Raw genomic sequence first — 23,543 nt, 5'->3', positions numbered from 1 at the left:
GAACTACTACTCCTGCATTTCACATACGTATTTTGAAACTTTTTTATGAAGAGTTTTGGGGATTAGTGGGGCAGATTCTGTGGTTTTATCGTATTAAATGGGTCAACACCTACGGTGAAGTCGCAGATCAAGGAATGAAATCTGCAATGAAAACAGAAAGTGCTGGAAACACTCAGCAGGTCAGGCAGCATCTGTGGAGAGAGAAACAGAGCTAACATTTCAAGTCGATGACCTTTCATCAGAACTGGAAGATGTTGGAGATGAACAGCTTTTAAACAAGTACAGAGCCAAGGAAAAGGGGGGCAGGAAAAGAACAAAAGGGAAAGGTCTGTGATAGGGCAGGGGTGATGATGATGGTACAAGGCAATGAAATGTGTTAATTGTTTGTCGTTAATATTGCCCCAGTAATTTCTTAACTGGTATCCTATCACCTCAGCATGAATACCAGTAAAACTGCAGCTAGTCTGAATTAAACTGGCGTATTAAGGTTTCTGTATGCATCCTATTTAATTTATGTACTTGGTGAATTTTAGTTATGTTTTAAGTAGGTTTCTGTTCGTGGAAAGAATTATTTGGTCATGTGGCTAGGTCACAGAAAGGGGTTCACACTTTGCGTCTTGTTTAATTCTGTGACTGAACTATTGTTAAGTGATAAATGGTTACAGTTCATAAGCAGTAGGTCTCACAAAGTCCTGGACACAGTTAAACTCTAATATGGTTAGTGGAATCTGTATTTGATTAACCTCCCAGGAAGAATACTTCAGTCTGAGGGAGGTGCAGAGATAATTAACCATAACACCAATCAGTGACCCAAAGGAAAGTGTTGGACAATCAATTAATATTTGCAAACTTGTACTGCAGGCCAGTATGAGTCGTCAGACACAGGCAACTCAAGTAACGGCTGTCAATTGAGATTCAGAAGCTGATGGCATCGTGTAGCCTTGTTTTCCATTGAATCAGCCTGTGCTAGCCCTGTGCTTCGTGTGTAGACTCGATGTTGGAGCATTTCCAAATTGAGCTCTAACTCAAGATTCGTCAATGTTGTTGACAGATTTACTAGCTAAAATTTGAATCAATACATGTAAAGGGACTCAACAGGGGCAAATTCCACTTTTGTTAACTAGGCCACTCCAGTCGACATCCTTAACACCTTCATTGATCTACATTGACAAACATAATCATTTGTAAATGTTATAAATTCTTGCCATCCATGACGCAGGATGGTCCAGCAATTAAAGCGCTCGAGTAATGGGAGTTCAGTTGAAATTCCAGTCAGCTCAGTTGTTTGTAGGGGAGCAGTTTTTAGAAGACTTGCTTGTATTGGTGGGGGTGGGGTGGGGTGGGGGGACAGGAGGGAGAATGCAAGTTAAAGAGCAGAATTCAGAGCAATGGAGGAGGTAGTTGTGGACAGGAATCTTCCACTCTACTGACAAAGGAGGATAGCAGTTGATGTAGAGAGGTAAAATTGAAGAAGAACAATAAGGGGTTAAAATGATAAAACCAAGGTATTTATTTTCAAATTTTACTTCAAGTTCTTCTCCTTAATTCTTGGTAGCAGGTATTCAGCTGACCCCCGATCTCCAACAGACCCCCGATCTCCAGGCCGACCCCCAGTCTCCAGTCCTGATCGCCGATCTCCCGGCCCCCACCGTGCGAGCTCCCACCCGCCCCCATGATCTCCACCACCCCCCCCCCCCCCACGAACTCTTTCCCCCCACCCCACAATCTCTCCCTTGCTCCCTCCTCTCCCTCCCTCCATCCAATCCACTCCCTGGCTGTGGCCTTGTAGCTCGGGCCTTCCCTCCCGACCCCCAGCCAGCCTCTCAATCTGGCTGGCTGCCAGCCGGGAATTGGAGAAAAAAAATTAAAATGTGGCCCTGCCATTAAACTCGGTTGGACCTCCGCTTTCCCTGCACTTCCAGGCTTCCTGGCCGCTACAAGTCCCCCACACTATCCCCCCCCCCCCACTCCCCGTAAATATCGGGGCCAATGTTTCCAGTAGGTTAGGGTCTAGAACTAGGGCCACAGATACAAGAGTAATTGTAAGAGACTTAGAACAGAAAGCAAGAAAAACGTCTTTATACTGAGTGTGAGCCTGTGCAATTGACCCCCAGGATTAGTTGTTGAGGCAGAAACTACATCAACATCCAAGATTAGATTGGATAGGTGGATGTAGGCAAAGGGGATAAAGGGGGTGAATCTTTTTTCATTGGCGTTACAGCGCAGCTCAGCTCGAGGAAATTCACCACTTTAATACTTGTAGAAACAAATCCTGTTCCTTTTCAGTGTGGGCTTCACGTCTATCAGCAATCAGCATGGTAGGGAGTCCCCACCCTGACCCCATTTCCTCTTATGCCAATGGCCTTGTTTGGGATGGGTGGAGGCTGCCCCGCCAATAGCCATCCTGGCGTCTCCGGGTTCTGGCCTGATTTCTGGCCTTTTCATTGTGTGGTGTAGTACAGAGCCATTCACAGAAGATCATAGGTATGGTTCCTGATCTCGCTTGCCTTAGCTGACCTTAGGTGGGGGTAGCAGTTATTGCACTCCAATTGACCTTTGCCACCCCTGCGTTAGGGAAGGGAAATCTCAGCCAAGGTTCCTAATCGCTGACAAGTGACTGCTACAGGAAAGTGACTGCAGGGTGGGTGAGAAGAGCTTTGAGCTTTGAAGTGCTGCTCTCCATGGTGGAATAGTCTGCCAAACTGCATTGTCTAGGATCACAGATGTAGAATATGGCCACTTGGACCAGGGATTTGGACGGCTGCTGGCTGCCAGGAGGAGTCAGGCCTACAGGAGCAAGTAGAAAAACATTATTAAAAAAAGATTAATGAAACCCCTCCATATATAAGTCCCTTTGTTAGCAAAGAACAGTTAGGTACACACACATGGAGATTGATTTAGAGTTTATGTTTTGTCTCATGATCTCACTTTTCAGTCAGCAGGGGTATACAGAGATCACAAGCTGAGTACTCTTTAATTGGTTGAAAGTCACAAGAGATTGTTGCACAGGTTGTTTAATGGAGGGATTGTAACTGTGCTCAGTCATGCTTTTTACTTACTCATATTCTAAGGTAACGGGAACAATGCCATTGCATTCTTTATAATTAAATTTCAAAGTTCAGTAATGAACTGACAGTTAACAAATAATTTTCAAGCAAAGTAAGATATTTCTTCTCAAAATCCCTGAAAAGAAAAAAGAAAGAAAGATTTGCATTTATATAACGCCTTTCATGACATCTCAAAGCACTTTACAGCCAATGAAGTATAGTCACTGTTGTAATGTAGGAAACATGGTAACTAATTTGCGCACAGCAAAGTCCCACAAACAGCAATGTGATAATGACCAGATAATCTGTTTTTTTAGTGATGTTGGTTGAGGGGTAAAGCGACTGCTCCTCATCAAATAGTGCCATGGAATCTGTTACGTCCACCTGAGAGGGCAGACAGGGCCTCAGTTTAACGTCTCTTCCGTCTCTCAGGTGAACCTGTGGAATTCTCTACCACAGAAGGCAGTGGAGGCCAAGTCATTAGATGTATTCAAGAAGGAGGTAGATATATTTCTTAATGCTAAAGGGAAAAAAGCAGGAACAGGGTACTGAGTTAGACAATCAGCCTACTCTTGCTCCTATTTTCAATGGTTCCGAAAGGCGGCACCTCCAACAGTGCAGCACTCCCTCAGTACTGCATTGGAGTGTCTGCCTAGATTTTGTACTCAAGTCTGGATTGGTACTTGAACCTACAATCTTCTGACTCAGAAGTAAGCATGCTATCCACTGAGCCACAGCTGAATCCTTCCATAGCTGGAGATTTTTTTAAAAAGAGCTTTGGAACATAGGAACAGGAGTAGGCCATTCAGCCCCTCGTGCTTGCTCCGCCATTTGATAAGATCATGGCTGATCTGTGATCTAACTCCATTTACCTGCCTTTGGCCCATATCCCTTAATACCTTTGGTTGCCAAAAACCTATTTATCTCACATTTAAATTTAGCAATTGAGCTAGCATCAATTGCCGTTTGCGGAAGAGAGTTCCAAACTTCTACCACCCTTTGTGTGTAGAAATGTTTTCTAATCTCACTCCTGAAAGGTCTGGCTCTAATTTTTAGACTGTGCCCCCTACTCCTAAAATCCCCAACCAGCGGAAATAGTTTCTCTCTATCCACCCTATCCGTTCCCCTTAATATCGTATAAACTTCAATCAGATCACCCCTCAACCTTCGAAACTCTAGAGAATACAACCCCAATTTGTGTAATCTCTCCTCGTAACTTAATCCTTGAAGTCCGGGTATCATTCTAGTAAACCTACGCTGCACTCCCTCCAAGGCCAATATGTCCTTCCGAAGGTGCGGTGCCCAGAACTGCTCACAGTACTCCAGGTGCAGTCTAACCAGGGTTTTGTACAGCTGCAGCATAACTTCTGCCCCCTTGTACTCCAGTCCTCTAGATATAAAGGCCAACATTCCATTAGCCTTCTTGATTATTTTCTGCACCTGTTCATGACACTTCAATGATCTATGTACCTGAACCCCTAAGTCCCTTTGGACATCCACTGTTTTGCACATGTATAGAAATATTACTCACAGTTCTACCAGCCACTGTCTTCTCCATGTGGCATTAAAGGTGTCCATGACACAATCAAAGTATTCAAATCCTGCAAATTATTTGGTTCCTTACTCATCTGAAAACAATCTCTCGTCACATAGAATGCAAAGCCTTGTGACTGCTTAAAAAACGTTGCAAACTCGTGGAGACTGAAGAGAAAAATGTCTCACATTCTTTATGAAAATGACATTAGCCTTGAAATTAGTCTCTTCAACTTTTACTCTGCAAATACTTGAAGGCATTTCTTTCTTTGTCCACTATTTTGATGATGAGGCTGACTCATTTGAAACAAATGGGTAACAATTCCTTTAAAACAATGAACAAGGAAATTTCATACAGATGCTTTATGCATTTGAATACAATATTCAAAGAGCATAATCATGTATCTTCCTATATGTTGAGGAAAAAATGCAGGTATTTTATTAAATGACATTAAAATCTGAGCTGTCTGATTGCACTGCACTTAGACTTCTCATTATAATGGTGTAGCAGTGAAAAACTAAAAAAACACACATTTTTAAAAAATGGGTGGAAAGGAGCTTTAAAACTTTTACCAAGTTTGAAGCCAGAGAGAGGACAGGATAGGGATAAGTGGTGGGATCTTTAGGGTTCTTTTAAAAGTAGATTGAATTACAAACAACAGCAGGAAACGTTCAGCACAAAAAAATAGGCTAGAATCCATCCTGACATGTATAACATGGAATCATAGAATGGTTACAGCACAGAAGGAGGCCATTTGGCCCTTCAAGCCCATGCCATAGGTTGGTATCCATCATAACATGTATAACATAGGCTGGTATCCATCATAACATGTATAACATAGGCTGGTACCCATCCTGACATATATAACATACATTGGTATCCATCATAATGTGAACAACATAGGCTGGTAACCATCCCAACATGTTTAATACAGGCCGGTATCCATTCCGACATGTTTGACATACATTGGTATCCATCCCAACATGTTTAACATAGGCCGGTATCCATTCTGACATGTTTAACACAAACTGGTATCCACCATGACGTGTTTAACATAGGCCAGTATCCATTCCAACATGTTTAACATAGACCATAACATAAGTGGAATCGTCGTGACATGTATAACTAACATTTTGGCACTTTTACCTATATGGGCTGGAAACGATTTTTTTTTTTATTTGTTCATGGGATGTGGGTGTCACTAGCAAGGTTCGCATTTATTGCCCATCCCTAATTGCCCTTGAGAAGGTGGTGGTGAGCCACCTTCTTGAACCACAGTACTGTTAGGAAGGGAGTTCCAGGATTTTGACCCAGTGACGATGAAGGAACGCCAATATATTTCCAAGTCGGGATAGTGTGTGACTTGGAGGGGGACGTGCAGGTGGTGTTGTTCCCATGTGCCTGCTGCCCCTGTCCTTCTAGGTAGTAGAAGTCGCGGGTTTGGGAGGTGCTGTCGAAGAAGCCTTGGCAAGTTGCTACAGTGCATCCTGTGGATGGTACACACTGCAGCCACAGTGCGCCGGTGGCGAAGGGAGTGAATGTTTAGGGTGGTGGATAGGGTGCCAATCAAGCGGGCTGCTTTGTCCTGGATGGTGTCGAGCTTCTTGAGTGTTGTTGGAGCTGCACTCATCCAGGCAAGTGTAGAGTATTCCATCACACTGTTGACTTGTGCCTTGTAGATGGTGGAAAGGCTTTGGGGAGTCAGGAGGTGAGTCACTCGCCACAGAATACCCAGCCTCTGACATGCTCTTGTAGCCACAGTATTTATGTGGCTGGTCCAGTTAAGTTTCTGGTCAATGTTGACCCCCAGGATGTTGATGGTGGGGGATTCAGCGATGGTAATGCCGTTGAATGTCAAGAGGTGGTGGTTAGACTCTCTCTTGTTGGAGATGGTCATTGCCTGGCACTTGTCTGGCGTGAATGTTACTTGCCACTTATCAGCCCAAGTCTGGATGTTGTCCAGGTCTTGCTGCATGCGGGCACGGACTGCTTCATTATCTGAGGGGTTGCGAATGGAACTGAACACTGTGCAATCATCAGCGAACATCCCCATTTCTGACCTTATAATGGAGGGAAGGTCATTGATGAAGCAGCTGAAGATGGTTGGGCCTCGGACATTGTTCTGAGGAACTCCTGCAGCAATGTCCTGGTGCTGAGATGATTGGCCTCCAACAACCACTACCATCTTCCTTTGTGCTAGGTATGACTCTAGCCGCTGGAGAGTTTTCCCCCTGATTCCCATTGACTTCAATTTTACTAGGGCTCCTTGGTGCCACAGTCGGTCAAATGCTGCCTTGATGTCAAGTGCAGTTACTCTCACTTCACCTCTGAAATTCAGCTCTTATGTCCATGTTTGGACCAAGGCTGTAATGAGGTCTGGAGCTGGGTGTTCCCGGCGGAACCCAAACTGAGCATCGGTGAGCAGGTTATTGGTGAGTAAGTACCGCTTGATAGCACTGTCGACGACATCTTCCATCACTTTGCTGATGATTGAAAGTAGACTGATGGGACGGTAATTGGCCGGATTGTATTTGTCTTGCTTTTTGTGGACAGGACATACCTGGGCAATTTTCCACATTGTCGGGTAGATGCTAGTGTTGTAGCTGTACTGGAACAGTTTGGCTAGAGGCACGGCTAGTTCTGGACCACAAGTCTTCAGCACTACAGCCGGGATGTTGTCGGGGCCCATAGCCTTTTATTTTTAATAGAGCCCTAGAGTTTTAATTCATATCATGACATTATTATCAAGCTTATTAAGCGTTAACACCGGAAGGTGCTACATTGTTTTGACTTAACACTTAATGTAATTTAGGTTGTTAAACAGAATGATTCCCAGGTGGCACCCCAGACAGGACAGTCATCAAACAGTGCAGTTTAGGTTAACTCTGTGATAATAAATTTTGTTCGATTTGGGAATAGTTTTCATTCAGTGTGCCCAGCAGGGGGCTTAGTTGAACGGACATGCAGGCTCTGTGAGTTCCCATACCGAGGGAACGGCATTTAACCCATGGTGGTGACTTTGATTGGCAGCTCGATGGGGGGCTATGCTGCAGCTTGTTGAGTTGAGGGAGGAGTCAGAGACCGGTCTCTGTTTCCCTTTCTCCGATTGGTTTATTTAGTGCCACTGACGTTAGTGGCAAGGGGAGTTAAAATATTGCCTAGCAAAGGGCTTGGCCCACATCCATGGCATTGGTAGCTGCTAATTATTTACCTTCCAGGCACCGTCGCCGGCAACTACTTCACAAGTAAAAGAATTAGTCCCTGGTCTCTTGTTCAACATGGTTTCCAAGGTGACCTCTGGAACTGATCCAATATTTTGATCAGAAAAATTCTTAGCAACTTTTCTTCATAGATTTTGTAGGAGAATTGTCCTGATTGTGATACATAAAAATAATTCACACCCTTGAAACTACCCCTCAGGATTTGAAGTTATGCTGTGTGAATATTTACATATGAATGGTTGATGTTTACATAAGCATTGCCTTTTCTCACTATTTTAATGGCAGCATTAGCTCATTTAAATAAACAGTTAAACTAGTGAACAAAGCATTAAGCATGCGTATACTAATATTCACACAACAGAGTTTCAAGAGCTCAGCTTTCCTTTTGCCAACTATCTTGAGGTTTTTGAAAGCCAAACTTGGCATCACCTAATCATTACTTTGGGATATATCTTCTCCACTTTTCAATCTTGAAGTTGCCCCGTACTGTGAACAGTGGCTTTTCCCCTCGGTTTCTCCATTTAAAAAAATAAGTAATGTTATATTCCTGGAAAGAATTTAGGGCCCCTCCCTAGGGATAACGGCCGAGAGTTTCCTTGGAGCTCCGTCCGCTCCACCTGCCGTAACTTTGTCGGAAGTGGGGGCTTAAATAAACGGGGCTTCTGCCACACTTACGCTAAAGCTAAGGTGGTGGGACGCGAGCAGCTCGGAGGAAATCCCTGGCCAATACTTTACATATTCATACAGCTTTGGTGGTAAGACAAGCGTTAACACTGCCTAAAATAAGGTTTACTTTTTGAAGTGCTCAGGCACACATTGAATCTCCCCCCAGTGCCTTTACCAACAGCTGTTCACTTTTGTTCTGTGCTTTAAATGCCTTTGCTTGACTGTATTGTAAAAGAACTAAATCCAAAGTTGGGTCATTAACTTGATCTGTATGTTCTGTACAATGTAAAACGGTCCCCAAAGTGTTTCATGCAAAGTCACAGCAGTTTTCTGCTCGACAGTCTATAAAATATTTCAGGTGGAACAAGGAGTGCAGTATCAAACGTGGCAAGACAAACAAGACACCGACTGATGCTTGCACTCTGGAATGCTGTGCAGGCGGCTGCTTTATTTGCAAACAATTTCTTTTGCATTTAATCCATCCTGTTCCATGAACATCTTGTTCATCACAAACTCATTTCACATGTCAGAATCATTGACGTGACAGGAGTGAAGAACAAAGACCCCATTTTGTGACAATTGGGTAGGAAGTATTGGGACACTAATGGAATCAAGGGATATGAGGATAGAACGGGAAAGTGGAGTTGAGCTAGATGATCAGCTATGATCTTACTGAATAGCGGAGCAAGCTCTGGGGGGCCATATAGCCTACTCCTGCTCCTGTTTCTTATTTCTTATATTCTTGTGTTTGCAATGTTATTGTAGAGAATTCCTCTCTCTGGTAGTTTATTGGAGGTGTTAACTCAAATAAGTTGAATCCTCTGTTAAAATAGCAAAGGGAGGAATTACTCCCATTTAATCCCAGCACGTTCTGACGCCGAGAAAAATTCATTCTAGTATGCCCCAACAACATAACATAATCCCAGAACAGCAGCCCCGACTGCATTGGTGTGATATTTTCCATTTTTCACATCAGTTACTCTTATGGCCTTTCAGAGTGAGATTGGCAGTTTAGTCCAATAATTGGCAGTTTTATGCTGATGACCCAGAAGGAGCTTGAGCTGAAAATATCCAAATGCATTTCACAAATTACCCTTACAGTCAGTTAGAGAGAAGAGACTGTTATCCCATCAGGCCAACCTCGATTCAAACATAGGTCCCGGAGATGGAAGAACAGAGCAGTCCACTTGATCAGCATCCTAGATCTAATAGCAGCCTGTTTAATTGGTATCTCTGCAACTGGATTCAATATCAAACTCCCACTGCCGCCGATGCACCAAATACTATCTACAAGATCCATTGGAGCATCTCACCAAGCAGTGCTTTCCAGCCCGATGACTTCTAACCCAGGAAGGATAGGAGCAGCAATATCATGGGAACATTATCAACTCCAAAGTCCCCTCCAAGTCACATGCTATTCTGACTTAGAAATATGTCACCTTCTTGATCACAGACAGGCGTCATATAAATCCCGCCGGCTGACTTCCCACCCGGGACGTTGGCGGAAAACCGCACGGCTCAGAGGCCGCCCGCCAACAGCAGCCACGTGGCTGGATCAGTTGCCGAGCTGTCTTGCGGGGTTCCCGAAATCAGAGTTGGGGAATGAGTTTGCGGCAGAATGTTTGTTGTGAAGCCCGGAGGAGCACTCCTCCTTCCTCCTGGCCTCACAAGAATAATTTTTTTTAAATGTAAAACTTTGCCACTGGATTGGCCTGGCAGGAAACTCGCTGCCGCTTCGCACTCTGGATGTATAGTAAAAATTGCAGTCGGGTCTCGATGATATCATCGGGATCCGACATGCGCATGTTAAAAAGGACCTTGCCAGCTTTGGATGGGCGAGCAGGTGAAAGTCAGAACCTGTCAGTCCCTGGTGGCTCCAGGGCGGGTAAGTAACTTAGGCCATTTTCACTGCCCCTCCCCCCTCCCCTCGCCTGGTTTCCCACAGGGTTAAAATCAGCCCTCAAATACTTAATTGTGCAAGAAGGTTAAGGGAACTTAGAAAAATGAAGCAGAAGAAGACATAGCTGTTATGTTGAGGGCCACAGATAAAGGACAAACTAATGAATTATTTGAAATTATTTGAGATCATAGGACAAGAGGATATGCATTCAAAGTTGGGAAAGTGCCATTAACCAGAAATTTAAGATCATGGACTTCAGAGCATCATGTGTAAAGGTTAATTTGGGATCTTTTCTGTCCCTGTTACTGTACATACTTCACCTTTATGTATGTTTAAATTACTCTTTTAGGTGAATCTTAGCTTCCTACGGTCTTGAGAATATCTGACGGCTAAGTATGTTTCTGATAGTGTTGCCAAGACAACAAATAGAAAACCTTTCCGTTCATTATTTTAGCTATTGGATCTATCCTGTGCTTCCACAGGAATTTTCTTCCATCTTCAAAAAGTGCCAAAGCATAGCAATAGCTTTGTCTTAGACTTTAACTAACAAGCAAATTTACTGACCAAAAGATGAACGAACAATAATAATGTAAATATATATACATGGTAGATGTTATACTAGACAACTCCTTAAATTAAAACAATAAAAGGTCATAATCTCTATTGCAGATAACCTATATACAATTTTACCTCATTCTCTTCTAATTGTGGGAGCTAATCTCACTTCTCTTTCTCTGAAGGTTCCAACTAACCTGATTCAATTCTGCTCAGCTCTACTCTACTCAGCTCTACTCTACTCAGCTCTACTCTACTCAGCTCTACTCTACTCAGCTCTACTCTGCTCAGCTCTACTCTACTCAGCTCTACTCTGCTCAGCTCTACTCTACTCAGCTCTACTCTACTCAGCTCAACTTGTTGAACAGTTTCAGTTTATTAAATACCCCTGGAAACAGTTGCTTGGGTTTCTGGCATTTAAATAATTGTCAGATACATTCACAAGTAACTGAGCAAATGTGTTTGTTTGAATGTGGCTAAGCTTCTCCCTCCAGCCAGACCAGAGTGTACTTTCATCTTTTGTACTGAGTTAGGCTGGGGGCATAGATTTCAGCTGCAGCTGGATATTAAACGCATGACTGAGTTCAAGAAACCTCTACCAGGGTAAAATAAAATGACAATACTTATTTTTTGTCGCGGGAGTACATTTTCTGGGTTTGCTGCACCAGCAAAGAGCCTTGCCCACCAGCCATGCATATTGGGAAATTACAGGCACACTGCCCACCATTTTCCATCTTGGGCTGTGCATTCATGGGGGGTAATTTTGACTTTGGGCGATTGAAGTAAATCAAAAATGAAAATCGGGAGAGATGTATAACAGGTGGCTGAATCCATATCAACTGTTTTACAACACCAGTAATAACATCCTTGATCAAAGCTCAAACTGATGCCACTCTGGGCTCCACCATCTCCACTGCATTCGAAAGGCTGGGGAAAATGCACCGATAGGAGCTTCAATCACGTCAAAGGTCTTCTCCAGTCTGCTCTCTCGCAGATCAATAGGAGTACTGAGCCGCAGGCCCATGGCACTTGCAGTGGTGCAAAAGGAGTGGCACATGGCCTCTTTCCCTACGGGTATAGGGCGGGGGAGTGGGACTAGCTGGATTGCTCTTACATAGAGCTGGCGTGGACGCGATAGGCCTCCTTCCATGCTGGAACCTTTCTATGATTCTTTCACCTTGAGAGCATCCCCTCAATCAATGGTCGCCATGGCACCAGGCTGCCCTGGCACAGTTGAGATGCTGCAGCTGGGCCCTCTCAGGCCTGACCTCCTAGAGGTCGCCGACCATGAGTATCTCAGACTCCCCCATCGAAGCACCAGCAGCCTTCCATCTCCTATGAGAAGCGACATAAAAAAAGAAAGATAGGCTTGCAGATCAAAGACACGCTGTGTAGCAGGGCTAATGATTTCATTGTGTTTCTCACGGGGTCCCTAGGAGCCAGCAAGAAAGGGCTGTGGGGTTTGCAGCCACCGCAGGATTCCGCAGCTGGGTACTTCTTACTTTGTTTGTCATTTGTTGACACGATTAAGCTGTAACACCCTCTCGCTTGATGGTGCTGTCTGGCAAATGTTTCTGCAGTAAGTGTGGAGCTGGAAAAGCCGGGTAGCACGTGTGTGAATGATGGACAGTGGGATGGAAGTCCTTTGTCGGAGGGTAAATAGACTGGTTCAAATGATGCTCTGGTGGGAAACAGGGGTGTGGTGGGGTCGGGGGAAGGTATCATTTAGGAGAAGCGATGGTCAATGAGTTGCTGGCGTACAGCTCTGGCTGCAGGCTGATGTTCCAGACCTCAAGCTGCTGCTGCCACTTCCTGCTGGTCAGCTACCTCCTCTTCATCTGTCAGCAACAGTAGCTCTCTCCGTTGCAGGGTAAAGTTATGTAGGAGGCAGCACACCGCCACTATCCTTGACACTCTCCCAGGGCTGTACTGTAGGGAACCTCACCATACAGGTCCAGGCAGCGGAATCATTGTTTCAGCATCCCTATGGACTGCTCGATGACTGCTTTGGTTGAGCCGTGACTGCAGTTGAATTCTTCTCTCCACAGGCTGTGGGTTTCAGAGTGGAGCCATCAGCCAAGTCTGCAGAAAATATCCCTTGTCTCCTAGCAGCCAGCCTGGGATGTGTTGCTACTCATCAAAGAGAGGGGGAATGCTGGATTGCCACAGGAGATAGGCATCGTTGGAGCTGCCTGCGTGAACGGTTGCCAATGGTCACAGACCAGTTGGCCACAAGCCCTTTGCGGTTCTTGAAGGTGCTGGGATCGTTGGCAGGAGCCCTGATGGTCACGTGTGCAGTCGATGGCACCCTGCATTTGTGGGAATCCTGCGGTGGCTGCAAACCCCACAGCCCTTTCCTGTTGGCTCCTAGGGGCCCATGAAAAACACAATGAAATCATTAGCCCTGCTAAACAGCGTGTCTGTGATCTGCTTTATGCAGGAATGCACCGCAGCCTGACAGATGTTTCATATGTCTGCATCTGCAACTCAAAATAACCCTGACGCAATGAAATTCAGGGCTGTGGTGACTTTATCTGCCTCAGGCAATGCAGTGCTAGCTGTGGTACTGGCTGCAGCACCCTGCAGATTGCTGCAATGGCCAATCGTGAGACGCCTTGCAGGACCACCTACTACTCCCTGATATTTCTCCACCTGATGATGCTGCTGCTCCTGTTTCTCCTCTTCCTGTAGCCAATGTAAAGTTGCCAACTCTGGTTAGATGTATACCTGGAGGTGTCATCACATGACTCCCTGCCGTTGGCACATCCTTCCCACCAATTGGAATAGACTCTTCCTTACCCAATGGGTCAGACAAGCAGCCCATCTCTAATATTTTTATAACTAATAAACAAAAGTGTTAAAAGAAAATGAAAAAGAAAACACATTTTATTTAATGCCCCTATGATTGTTCTCCTGGCTTGCTTGCAGCAGTGTTCAGGAGATTAATCTTTAATTCCTGGACTTTCCAGGATAATCCTGGAGACTCCAGGATAATCCTGGAGGGCTGGCAACCCTAAACCAGTGGCCAATATCACTCCAATTTTCCAGTTGTGCTAGCACCTCTCTGTGCTGAGAATAGCTGAAGTGGCACCATTTCAGGCTCAAAGCATTCTCAGTAAACCTTCTTCAACTCTCAAGATAGACACCAATTATCTATTTGCAAGTGAGTGCCCCTTTAAATACTGCCAGAATTCTCTGTTCCTGACCTGTACTGCCCAGTAGTACTAGGTGGGTCCAGCACTGAGCGTTCACCATGTAAAAATGCATGAATATGGCATTGGAATCCTACTGACATTATAGGATCCCGATTTGCATACACTATTGAGGCTCCTGCCTGTTTCAGGCAGCCGTTCTGGCTGCCTATGTCTAGACCCCAATGTAATGGCAGCTGTCGGATTGGCAGTGGGAACAGGACGGTAAGTTCTGTGCTCCACTTTTCACTGCTGTACCACCACATTCCCACCTGCCATTATTTAAGTGTAAATGGTACAGCAACTTCAGGTGAGGGGCAAATGCGCAGTTAAATGCGGATACCCAAGAGCTGATGTCCGAGTTGTGCCGCTCTGCCGTTAGCTTCTTGTCTGCCTCACCATTGAAATGCATTGAATGGCGTGGAGTTGCTGTATTTGCGCGGTAGATACGAACTAAACTCACCGCAGAAAGATAAGTCTTGTCATTACAAGCATAAGCACCCTTTTAACAGCATCATAATTGTTATTTACTGCCAATTAATCTCTCTGGCATTGAAACTTAACTATTACAAGTGTGGAGTCGCATTCCTTCAACTTTTAATTGTTGTTGGAGATTTTATAAGTGTCAAATTTTGAATTTAATTTTTTTTACTTTTCCTTTCTGTCTCTTTTTTTCTCTCTCTCTTAATCCAATCTTTCTTTCCCTCTCTTTATTTCTCTTTCTGTACCTGATTTGACATTGAATTCACCCACTCTAATTTACACTTCCTTCTCATTCCTTGCGCTGTTTATTTCTCAATCCTTCAATCTGATTGGTTAAGGAGATACCGAGTTGCTTGCCCTGTTCACTCAGGTCCCAGATGCCCTGTTTCCCTCGCTGCGACATTATCCGCTCGCACTTTCAGCAACTTGCCACACTAACAAATTAAAAGCCCAAACGTGCAAGGGCAAGTCTAATTAACAATAGACACCGTTAGATGCCCTGCTACAGCAAAACCTGGGCCATGGCTTTCATAACTCTGTTTGTAACAAACTTTTCATTGCGATGTTTCAGGATGGAGGCTATAACAGCAGTGACTCTGTTTGTAACATGCTTTTCATTGCCCTGTTTCAGGATGGAGACTATAACAGCAGTGACTCTGTTTGTAACATGCTTTTCATTGCCGTGTTTCAGGATGGAGACTATAACAGCAGTGACTCTGTTTGTAACATGCTTTTCATTGCCCTGTTTCAGGATGGAGACTATAACAGCAGTGACTCTGTTTGTAACATGCTTTTCATTGCCCTGTTTCAGGATGGAGACTATAACAGCAGTGACTCTGTTTGTAACATGCTTTTCATTGCCCTGTTTCAGGATGGAGACTATAACAGCAGTGACTCTGTTTGTAACATGCTTTTCATTGCCCTGTTTCAGGATGGAGACTATAACAGCAGTGACTCTGTTTGTAACATGCTTTTCATTGCCATGTTTCAGGATGGAGACTATAACAGCAGTGACTCTGTTTGTAACATGCTTTTCATTGCCCTGTTTCAGGATGGAGACTATAACAGCAGTGACTCTGTTTGTAACATGCTTTTCATTGCCCTGTTTCAGGATGGAGACTATAACAGCAGTGACTCTGTTTGTAACATGCTTTTCATTGCCCTGTTTCAGGATGGAGACTATAACAGCAGTGACTCTGTTTGTAACATGCGGTTCATTGCCCTGTTTCAGGATGGAAGGACCACACTACACATCGCTGCCGCACATTCAAAGGATGAAATTGTTCGACTGCTGTTGGCAAAGAAATCGGACCCTAACCTGATGGGAGGGGTATGGATACAGTTATTTTACGGAAAATGTGTATTGCTACTTACTTACTAGGATTACTCAACACCACTTAGGAACAAAATGAAACTGTAGGTGTGGTGTGCTAGTGTGGTATTCATGTGAAGATTTGGTGCTAGTGAAACAAATAGTCCCTGTCTAGAAGCATCACCAGGTGAGGAGTGAGCTGAATGAAAATCATTGATAAGTTGTGCATACATGGTGATTCCTCCTACTGGTGGTTGTTTTTGTGTGAAGCTGAAAGCTTAAACAATGGTAAAAGCCGCACTTTGTGATTCATTGTCCTGCACTTTTTAAAAATGTATACTTGGGCAAAATAAAGGCCAAATTCAGTCCAAACGAACAATGATGGTGGCCCCAACAGTTGGTAAAATCTTTATGGTAGAGGTGCGCAAAGAATACAAGGCAAGTTCAGGAATCCAGACCTCTGTATGGTTTACAGCCCTGTGATGGTAATATTGTTTCAATGGTGATCTGCTCCGTTCTAGTCGATTGAGTTTTTAAAAATCCTTAAGTGGTGTAATGCCGGTTTATAGTTATTTATATGCAGTATAGGAACAGGTAAAGGCCATTAGGTCCAATAAACCTTTCCATTCTTGACAGGTCAAATGCACCAACTCACCATCTCATCATATCCCTCAAGAAACACATCCAATTAACTCTTGAACTCATTTATACTGTTTGCTTTGATGAGCAAGAAAACTTCCACTCTACTGCCCTCGCACTCCTAACCTTCTAATTTTAATTTCTGTCCCATAGTTTTCGAATCTTCACCAACGCAAACAACTTACATGGATTGGGTTTGCAAATTTTCTTCATATAATCTTGAAAACATTTATTATATCAACTCAAAGTCTTCTCCTCTTCATAGAAATCAAGCCCAAACTTCTTACCATTCCTCAAAACTTAAAAGGCTAATAGTCAGAATTATCTTTATTTTTGTACCTTCATTTCTGTACATTCTAGTGGGCAATAATTCTGATTAGCTGACCGGAACTGCAAAAAGTACTCTAAGTGGTCAAAAGCAAAATACTGCGGATGTTGAAAATCTGAAATAAAAACAGAAAATGCCGGAGAAGCTCAGCAAGTGAGGCAGCATCTGTGGAGAAAGAAACAGAGTTAACGTTTCAGGTCAAAGACCATTCGTCAGAACTGGAAGATGTTAAAGAGTTAAAGTTTTTGAGCAAATACAGAGGGAAAGAGGGGGAGGGAGGGGAGGGGAGGAAAGAACAAAAGGTCTGTGATAGGTTAGAGGGCACAAATTATTAAATGACAAAAGGGATGATGGTGCAAGGCAAGGAAGGTGGTAATGGGACAGGTTAAGAAACAAAAGATTGATTAGGAGTAGCTGTAAATGGCAGCAGCAGAGCCATTACCAGCACTAGCTGACCGAAAAAATGGGAGCAGTGGTTATGGTCTGAAGTTATTGAAATCAATGTTGAGTCCAGAAGGTAGTAAAGTGACTCTAGATGGTGTCTGATCAACATTATATGCCAATGATACAATCTCTTTAGATTTGTACTTTGTCCCTCTACAAATGCAAGTTGAGCACTGTGTTGTTTCATAGATTGTAAACAATTTTACAACACCAAGTTATAGTCCAACAAATTTATTTTAAATTCCACAAGCTTTCGGAGGCTTCCTCCTTCGTCAGGTGAACGGTGTGGAAATGAAATTTTCGAATCCTTCGCATTTGAAAATCACAGAACAATGCCTGGTGATTACTGCCCGTTGCCAAGGCAATCACAGTGAGCAGACAGAAAGGTGTCACCTAAAAAGGCCACCGAATATACAAACCCCCCCAAAAAAAAGAGAGAGAGAGAGAGAGAAGGAAGACAGTCAATGACCCGTTATATTAAAAACAGATAACATTTGTTCGCTGGTGGGGTTACGTGTAGTGTGACATGAACCCAAGATCCCGGTTGAGGCCGTCATCATGGGTGCGGAACTTGGCTATCAATTTCTGCTCGACGATTTTGCGTTGTCGTGTGTCTCGAAGGCCGCCTTGGAGTATGCTTACCCGAAGGTCGGTGGCTGAATGTCCATGACTGCTGAAGTGTTCCCCGACAGGGAGAGAACCCTCCTGTTTGGTGATTGTTGTGCGGTGTCCGTTCATCCGTTGTCGCAGCGTCTGCATGGTCTCGCCAATGTACCATGCTCTGGGGCATCCTTTCCTGCAACGTATGAGGTAGACAACGTTAGCCGAGTCACAGGAGTATGAACCGTGCACCTGGTGGGTAGTGTCCTCTCGTGTGATGGTGGTATCTGTGTCGATGATCTGGCATGTCTTGCAGAGGTTACCGTGGCAGGGTTGTGTGGTGTCGTGGACGCTGTTCTCCTGAAAGCTGGGTAATTTGCTGCGAACGATGGTTTGTTTGAGGTTGGGTGGCTGTTTAAAGGCGAGTAGTGGAGGTGTGGGGATGGCCATAGCGAGGTGCTCGTCATCATTGATGACATGTTGAAGGCTGCGGAGAACATGGCGTAGTTTCTCCGCTCCGGGGAAGTACTGGACGACGAAGGGTACTCTGTTGGTTGCGTCCCGTGTTAGTCTTCTGAGGAGGTCTACGCGATTTTTCGCTGTGGCCCGTCGGAACTGTCGATCGATGAGTCGAGCATCATATCCCGTTCTTACTAGGGCGTCTTTCAGAGTCTGTAGGTGTCCATCGCGTTCCTCCTCGTCTGAGCAGACCCTGTGTATTCGCAGGGCCTGTCCATAGGGGATGGCCTCTTTGACGTGGTTAGGGTGGAAGCTGGAAAAGTGGAGCATCGTGAGGTTGTCCGTGGGCTTGCGGTAGAGTGAGGTGCTGAGGTGCCCGTCTTTGATGGAGATTTGTGTGTCCAAGAAAGAAACTGATTCTGAGGAGTAGTCCATGGTGAGCTTGATGGTGGGATGGAACTTGTTGATGTTATCGTGTAGTCTCTTTAGTGATTCCTCACCGTGGGTCCATAGAAAGAAAATGTCGTCGATGTATCTGGTGTATAGTGTTGGTTGGAGGTCCTGTGCAGTGAAGAAGTCCTGCTCGAACTTGTGCATGAAAATGTTGGCGTATTGGGGTGCGAATTTGGTCCCCATGGCTGTTTCGTGTGTTTGGGTAAAGAACTGGTTATCGAAGGTGAAGACATTGTGATCCAGGATGAAGCGGATGAGTTGTAGGATGGCGTCTGGAGATTGGCTGTTGTTGGTGTTGAGTATTGATGCTGTCGCAGCGATGCCGTTATCGTGGGGGATACTGGTGTAGAGTGCCGAGACGTCCATCGTGGTGAGAAGTGTTCCTGGTTCAACTGGTCCGTGGGTGCTGAGTTTTTGTAGGAAGTCTGTAGTGTCGCGACAGAAGCTGGGGGTTCCCTGCACGATGGGTTTCAGGATGCCCTCGATGTATCCAGAGAGGTTCTCACACAGGGTTCCATTGCCTGATACGATAGGACGTCCGGGTGTGTTGGCTTTGTGTATCTTTGGGAGGCAGTAGAAGTCTCCCACGCGGGGAGTACGTGGGATGAGAGTGCGTAGGATGTTTTGAAGGTCTGGATCGAAGGTCTTGATCAGTTTGTTGAGCTGATGGTTGTGTTCTTTGGTCGGGTCTGTGGGTAACCGTCTGTAGTGTTCCTGATTGTCCAGTTGTCGGTATGCTTCTTTGCAATAGTCCGTTCTGTTCTGTATGACGATGGCGCCTCCTTTGTCCGCTGGTTTGATGACGATGTTGCGGTTGGTCTTGAGAGCTTTGATGGCGTTGCGTTGTGCTCGGGTGACATTCTGGACTGTCTTCCGAGTGCGGCTGATGAATCTGGCATAGACACATTTCCTGACAGCTTGAGCATACATGTCAAGCTGAGGGCAGCGACCCTCTGGAGGAGTCCAGTGAGACTCTTTCCTCTTCGGTTGCTGTACCGCGGATCCCTCTGTCTGCTGTTCCGGATCGTTGATTGTCTCATTGGGTTCGCTGCTGAAATCTTGGGGTTTGTGGTAGAATTCCCGGAGCCTCATTCTCCTGATGAATTCCTCTGTGTCTGCCGCGAGACTAGTGGGGTCCATTTTGGTAGTGGGGCAGAAATTGAGCCCTCGGCTGAGAACTTCGACTTCGTCTAGTTGAAGGGTGTGGTCGGACAAATTGACGATAGACTTCCCTGTGGTTGCAACCGTGGTACCAGGGGAAGCTTGGTCGATGCTGGTGGTGATGCCGAGTTTCTCAAGCTTCCTGTTCTTGGTTTTCATGTTTGGCGGTATATCGTAGCTGGTCTGCTGTATCCTGAGTACAGGTTGAGAGTATGGACTCTATCTTAGTTTCGAAATAGATGTAGCGACCACAATTCCTGAACCTCTTTATGATCAGCAGATTGTACCACTGTCCCATTTTAACCCATAATTCATCTTTCAGTTTCTCCCTCCCATACTAATGGTATCGAGCTTCTTGAGTGTAGTTGTGGCTATATCCGACCAGGCGAGTGGTGAATTTTCCATCGCATTCTCAACTTGAGCCTTGTACATTGTGGGGAGGTTTTGAGGGGTAAGGAGATGAGCCAACTGTCGCAGAGTAGCCATCTTCTGCCTTGCTCTTGTAATCATTGTGTCGATAAGGCTGGTCCAGTTAAGCCAGGATGGTGGGGTCATAGCAATGGTGGTGCCACTGAAGGTCGGGGGAGTTGATTGGAGATGGTCTTTACCTGAAGCTTATGTGGCGCAAATGTTACCTATCCGCTTGTCAGCCTAGATGTTGTTCAGGTCCTGCTATAGACTGGCATAGGCCGCTTCATTACTGGAGGAGTTGCGATTGGAGCTGAACATTGTAGAATCATCAGTGAACAGCCCTACTCCTGACCTAATGATAAGGGGAAGGGTAATGATGAAGTTGCTGAAGATAGGAACATAGGATCAGGGGTAGGCCATTCCTCCCCTCGAACCTGTATCGCCGTTCAATTAGATCATGGCTGTTCTGTAACTCCATCTACCCACCTTGGCTCCATAACCCTTAATACCCTTGACTAACAAAAATCTAGCAATCTCAGTTTTGAAATTTTAAGATGCTTAGGCCAAGCATGATGTCCCGAGGAACTCCGGCAGTGATGTCCTGAGGAACTCCGGCAGTGATGTCCTGAGGAACTCCGGCAGTGATGTCCCGAGGAACTCCGGCAGTGATGTCCCGAGGAACTCCGGCAGTCATGTCCCGAGGAACTCCGGCAGTGATGTCCCGAGGAACTCCGGCAGTGATGTCCCGAGGAACTCCGGCAGTGATGTCCCGAGGAACTCCGGCAGTGATGTCCCGAGGAACTCCGGCAGTGATGTCCCGAGGAACTCCGGCAGTGATGTCCCGAGGAACTCCGGCAGTGATGTCCCGAGGAACTCCGGCAGTGATAACCCGATGAACTCCGGCAGTGATGTCCCGAGGAACTCCGGCAGTGATAACCCGAGGAACTCCGGCAGTGATATCCCGATGAACTCCGGCAGTGATAACCCGATGAACTCCGGCAGTGATAACCCAATGAACTCCGGCAGTGATATCCCGATGAACTCCGGCAGTGATATCCCGATGAACTCCGGCAGTGATAACCCGATGAACTCAGGCAGTGATATCCCGATGAACTCCGGCAGTGATAACCCGATGAACTCCGGCAGTGATAACCCGATGAACTCCAGCAGTGATAACCCGATGAACTCCGGCAGTGATAACCCGATGAACTCCGGCAGTGATAACCCGATGAACTCCGGCAGTGATAACCCGATGAACTCCGGCAGTGATAACCCGATGAACTCAGGCAGTGATATCCCGATGAACTCCGGCAGTGATAACCCGATGAACTCCGGCAGTGATAACCCAATGAACTCCGGCAGTGATAACCCGATGAACTCCGGCAGTGATAACCCGATGAACTCCGGCAGTGATAACCCGATGAACTCCGGCAGTGATAACCCGATGAACTCCGGCAGTGATAACCCGATGAACTCCGGCAGTGATAACCCGATGAACTCCGGCAGTGATAACCCGATGAACTCCGGCAGTGATATCCCGAGGAACTCAGGCAGTGATATCCCGAGGAACTCAGGCAGTGATATCCCGATGAACTCCGGCAGTGATAACCCGATGAACTCCGGCAGTGATATCCCGAGGAACTCAGGCAGCGATATCCCGATGAACTCCGGCAGTGATATCCCGAGGAACTCAGGCAGTGATATCCCGATGAACTCCGGCAGTGATATCCCGAGGAACTCCGGCAGTGATATCCCGATGAACTCCGGCAGCGATGTCCCGAGGAACTCAGGCAGTGATATCCCGATGAACTCCAGCAGTGATATCCCGAGGAACTCCGGCAGTGATATCCCGAGGAACTCAGGCAGTGATATCCCGATGAACTCCGGCAGTGATATCCCGAGGAACTCAGGCAGTGATATCCCGATGAACTCCGGCAGTGATATGCCAGGGCTGCAGCCATTGGCCTCCGACCACCACTACCAACTTCCTGTATGTTTTAGGCATATCCCCATTCTATCTCACCTGTCACCTACTGGTCCAGTTACCTAAAATAAAATCTAAATGCTTCTGAATCTGATTGCAATGTTGCTCTTTATTTGAGTATTGTCTGCAAACTTGGAGGTTTTGTTCACTATGGTTTTGTTTAAGTTATTAATAATATATATTTGAAAAATAGCAACACCCACCCCTGTGGTACCCAGTTCTTTCCAATTTATGATTCTACCCTTTGTTTGAGTTTTTTAACTGATTTTCTATGTACTGCCACATTTTATCTCCTATTTTGTAATTCCTTATTCTAGTATCATGGTGAATTGTTACGTTGAAGCAGCTAACAGCTAGGATATAAATTCCTAGAACATCGTAGAGTGCTCCTTAGAACAGAGAAGGTTAAGGGGAGATTTGATAGAGGTGTTCAAAATCATGAAGGCTTTTGATCGAGTACATAAGGAGAAACTGTTTCCACTGGCAGAAGGGTCGGTAACCAGAGGACACAGATTTAAGGTAATTGGCAAAAGAACCAGAGGCGACATGAGGAAAAAAATATTACGCAGTGAGTTGTAATGATCTGGAATGTACTGCCTGAAAGGGTGGTGGAAGCAGATTCAATAATAACTTTTAAAAGGGAATTGGATAAATACTTGAAGGGGAAACATTTGCAGGGCTACGGAGAAAGAGCAGGGGAGTGGGACTAATTGGAAAGCTTTTCCACAGGCATGATGGGCCGAATGGCCTCCTTCTGTGCTGTATAATTCTATGATTCTATCACCATCTGGTGTACAGACTCCCCAGTTGCCTGCACCTTTGTAAGTACGTAGGAGCAGTCACTGCAAGATCGAGGATAATGCCCAAAACAGCTCATGAACAATGAAGAGTTTGTTTTTGGAAATTAACCTTTTCTGAGTCGCCTCCAATAGGTATCAAAAAATCTACATTTTTAAAAATTAAGTTTTAGAAAAAAAACCCTTGAGCTGAGAAATTTTATTCTCACTGTATAAAATGAGAGAATTATAAACCAAGCACAACCTCGATAGTTTTTAACACTCCTAACTGTGCTCACAAGGAACTATTCTTGCCTGCTGCAGACAGTTGCATTCTAATTTGTTCTTTGCCTCATTAGCTTGTGGTAAAATGCCACAC

The 23,543-nt window shown here is 45.3% G+C and overlaps 1 protein-coding gene across 3 annotated transcripts in view; it reads left to right on the top strand.

The window, feature by feature from the left end:
- The window catches only part of trpn1 (transient receptor potential cation channel, subfamily N, member 1), a 272,820-nt gene that overhangs the window by 37,928 nt on the left and 211,349 nt on the right, over positions 1-23,543 (top strand). For all 3 annotated transcript variants that reach the window (XM_067978518.1, XM_067978520.1, XM_067978509.1), the window contains one exon: positions 15,829-15,927. In XM_067978518.1, coding sequence (XP_067834619.1) covers positions 15,829-15,927 — 99 coding nt within the window. The remainder of the gene's footprint in view (positions 1-15,828; positions 15,928-23,543) is intronic.

The sequence above is a fragment of the Heptranchias perlo genome, chromosome 3 (assembly GCF_035084215.1).
Source record: "Heptranchias perlo isolate sHepPer1 chromosome 3, sHepPer1.hap1, whole genome shotgun sequence".
NCBI classification, from domain to species: domain Eukaryota; kingdom Metazoa; phylum Chordata; class Chondrichthyes; order Hexanchiformes; family Hexanchidae; genus Heptranchias; species Heptranchias perlo.
Note: the sequence above shows the minus strand (reverse complement) of the source record. Positions and strands in the feature narration are given on the sequence as shown.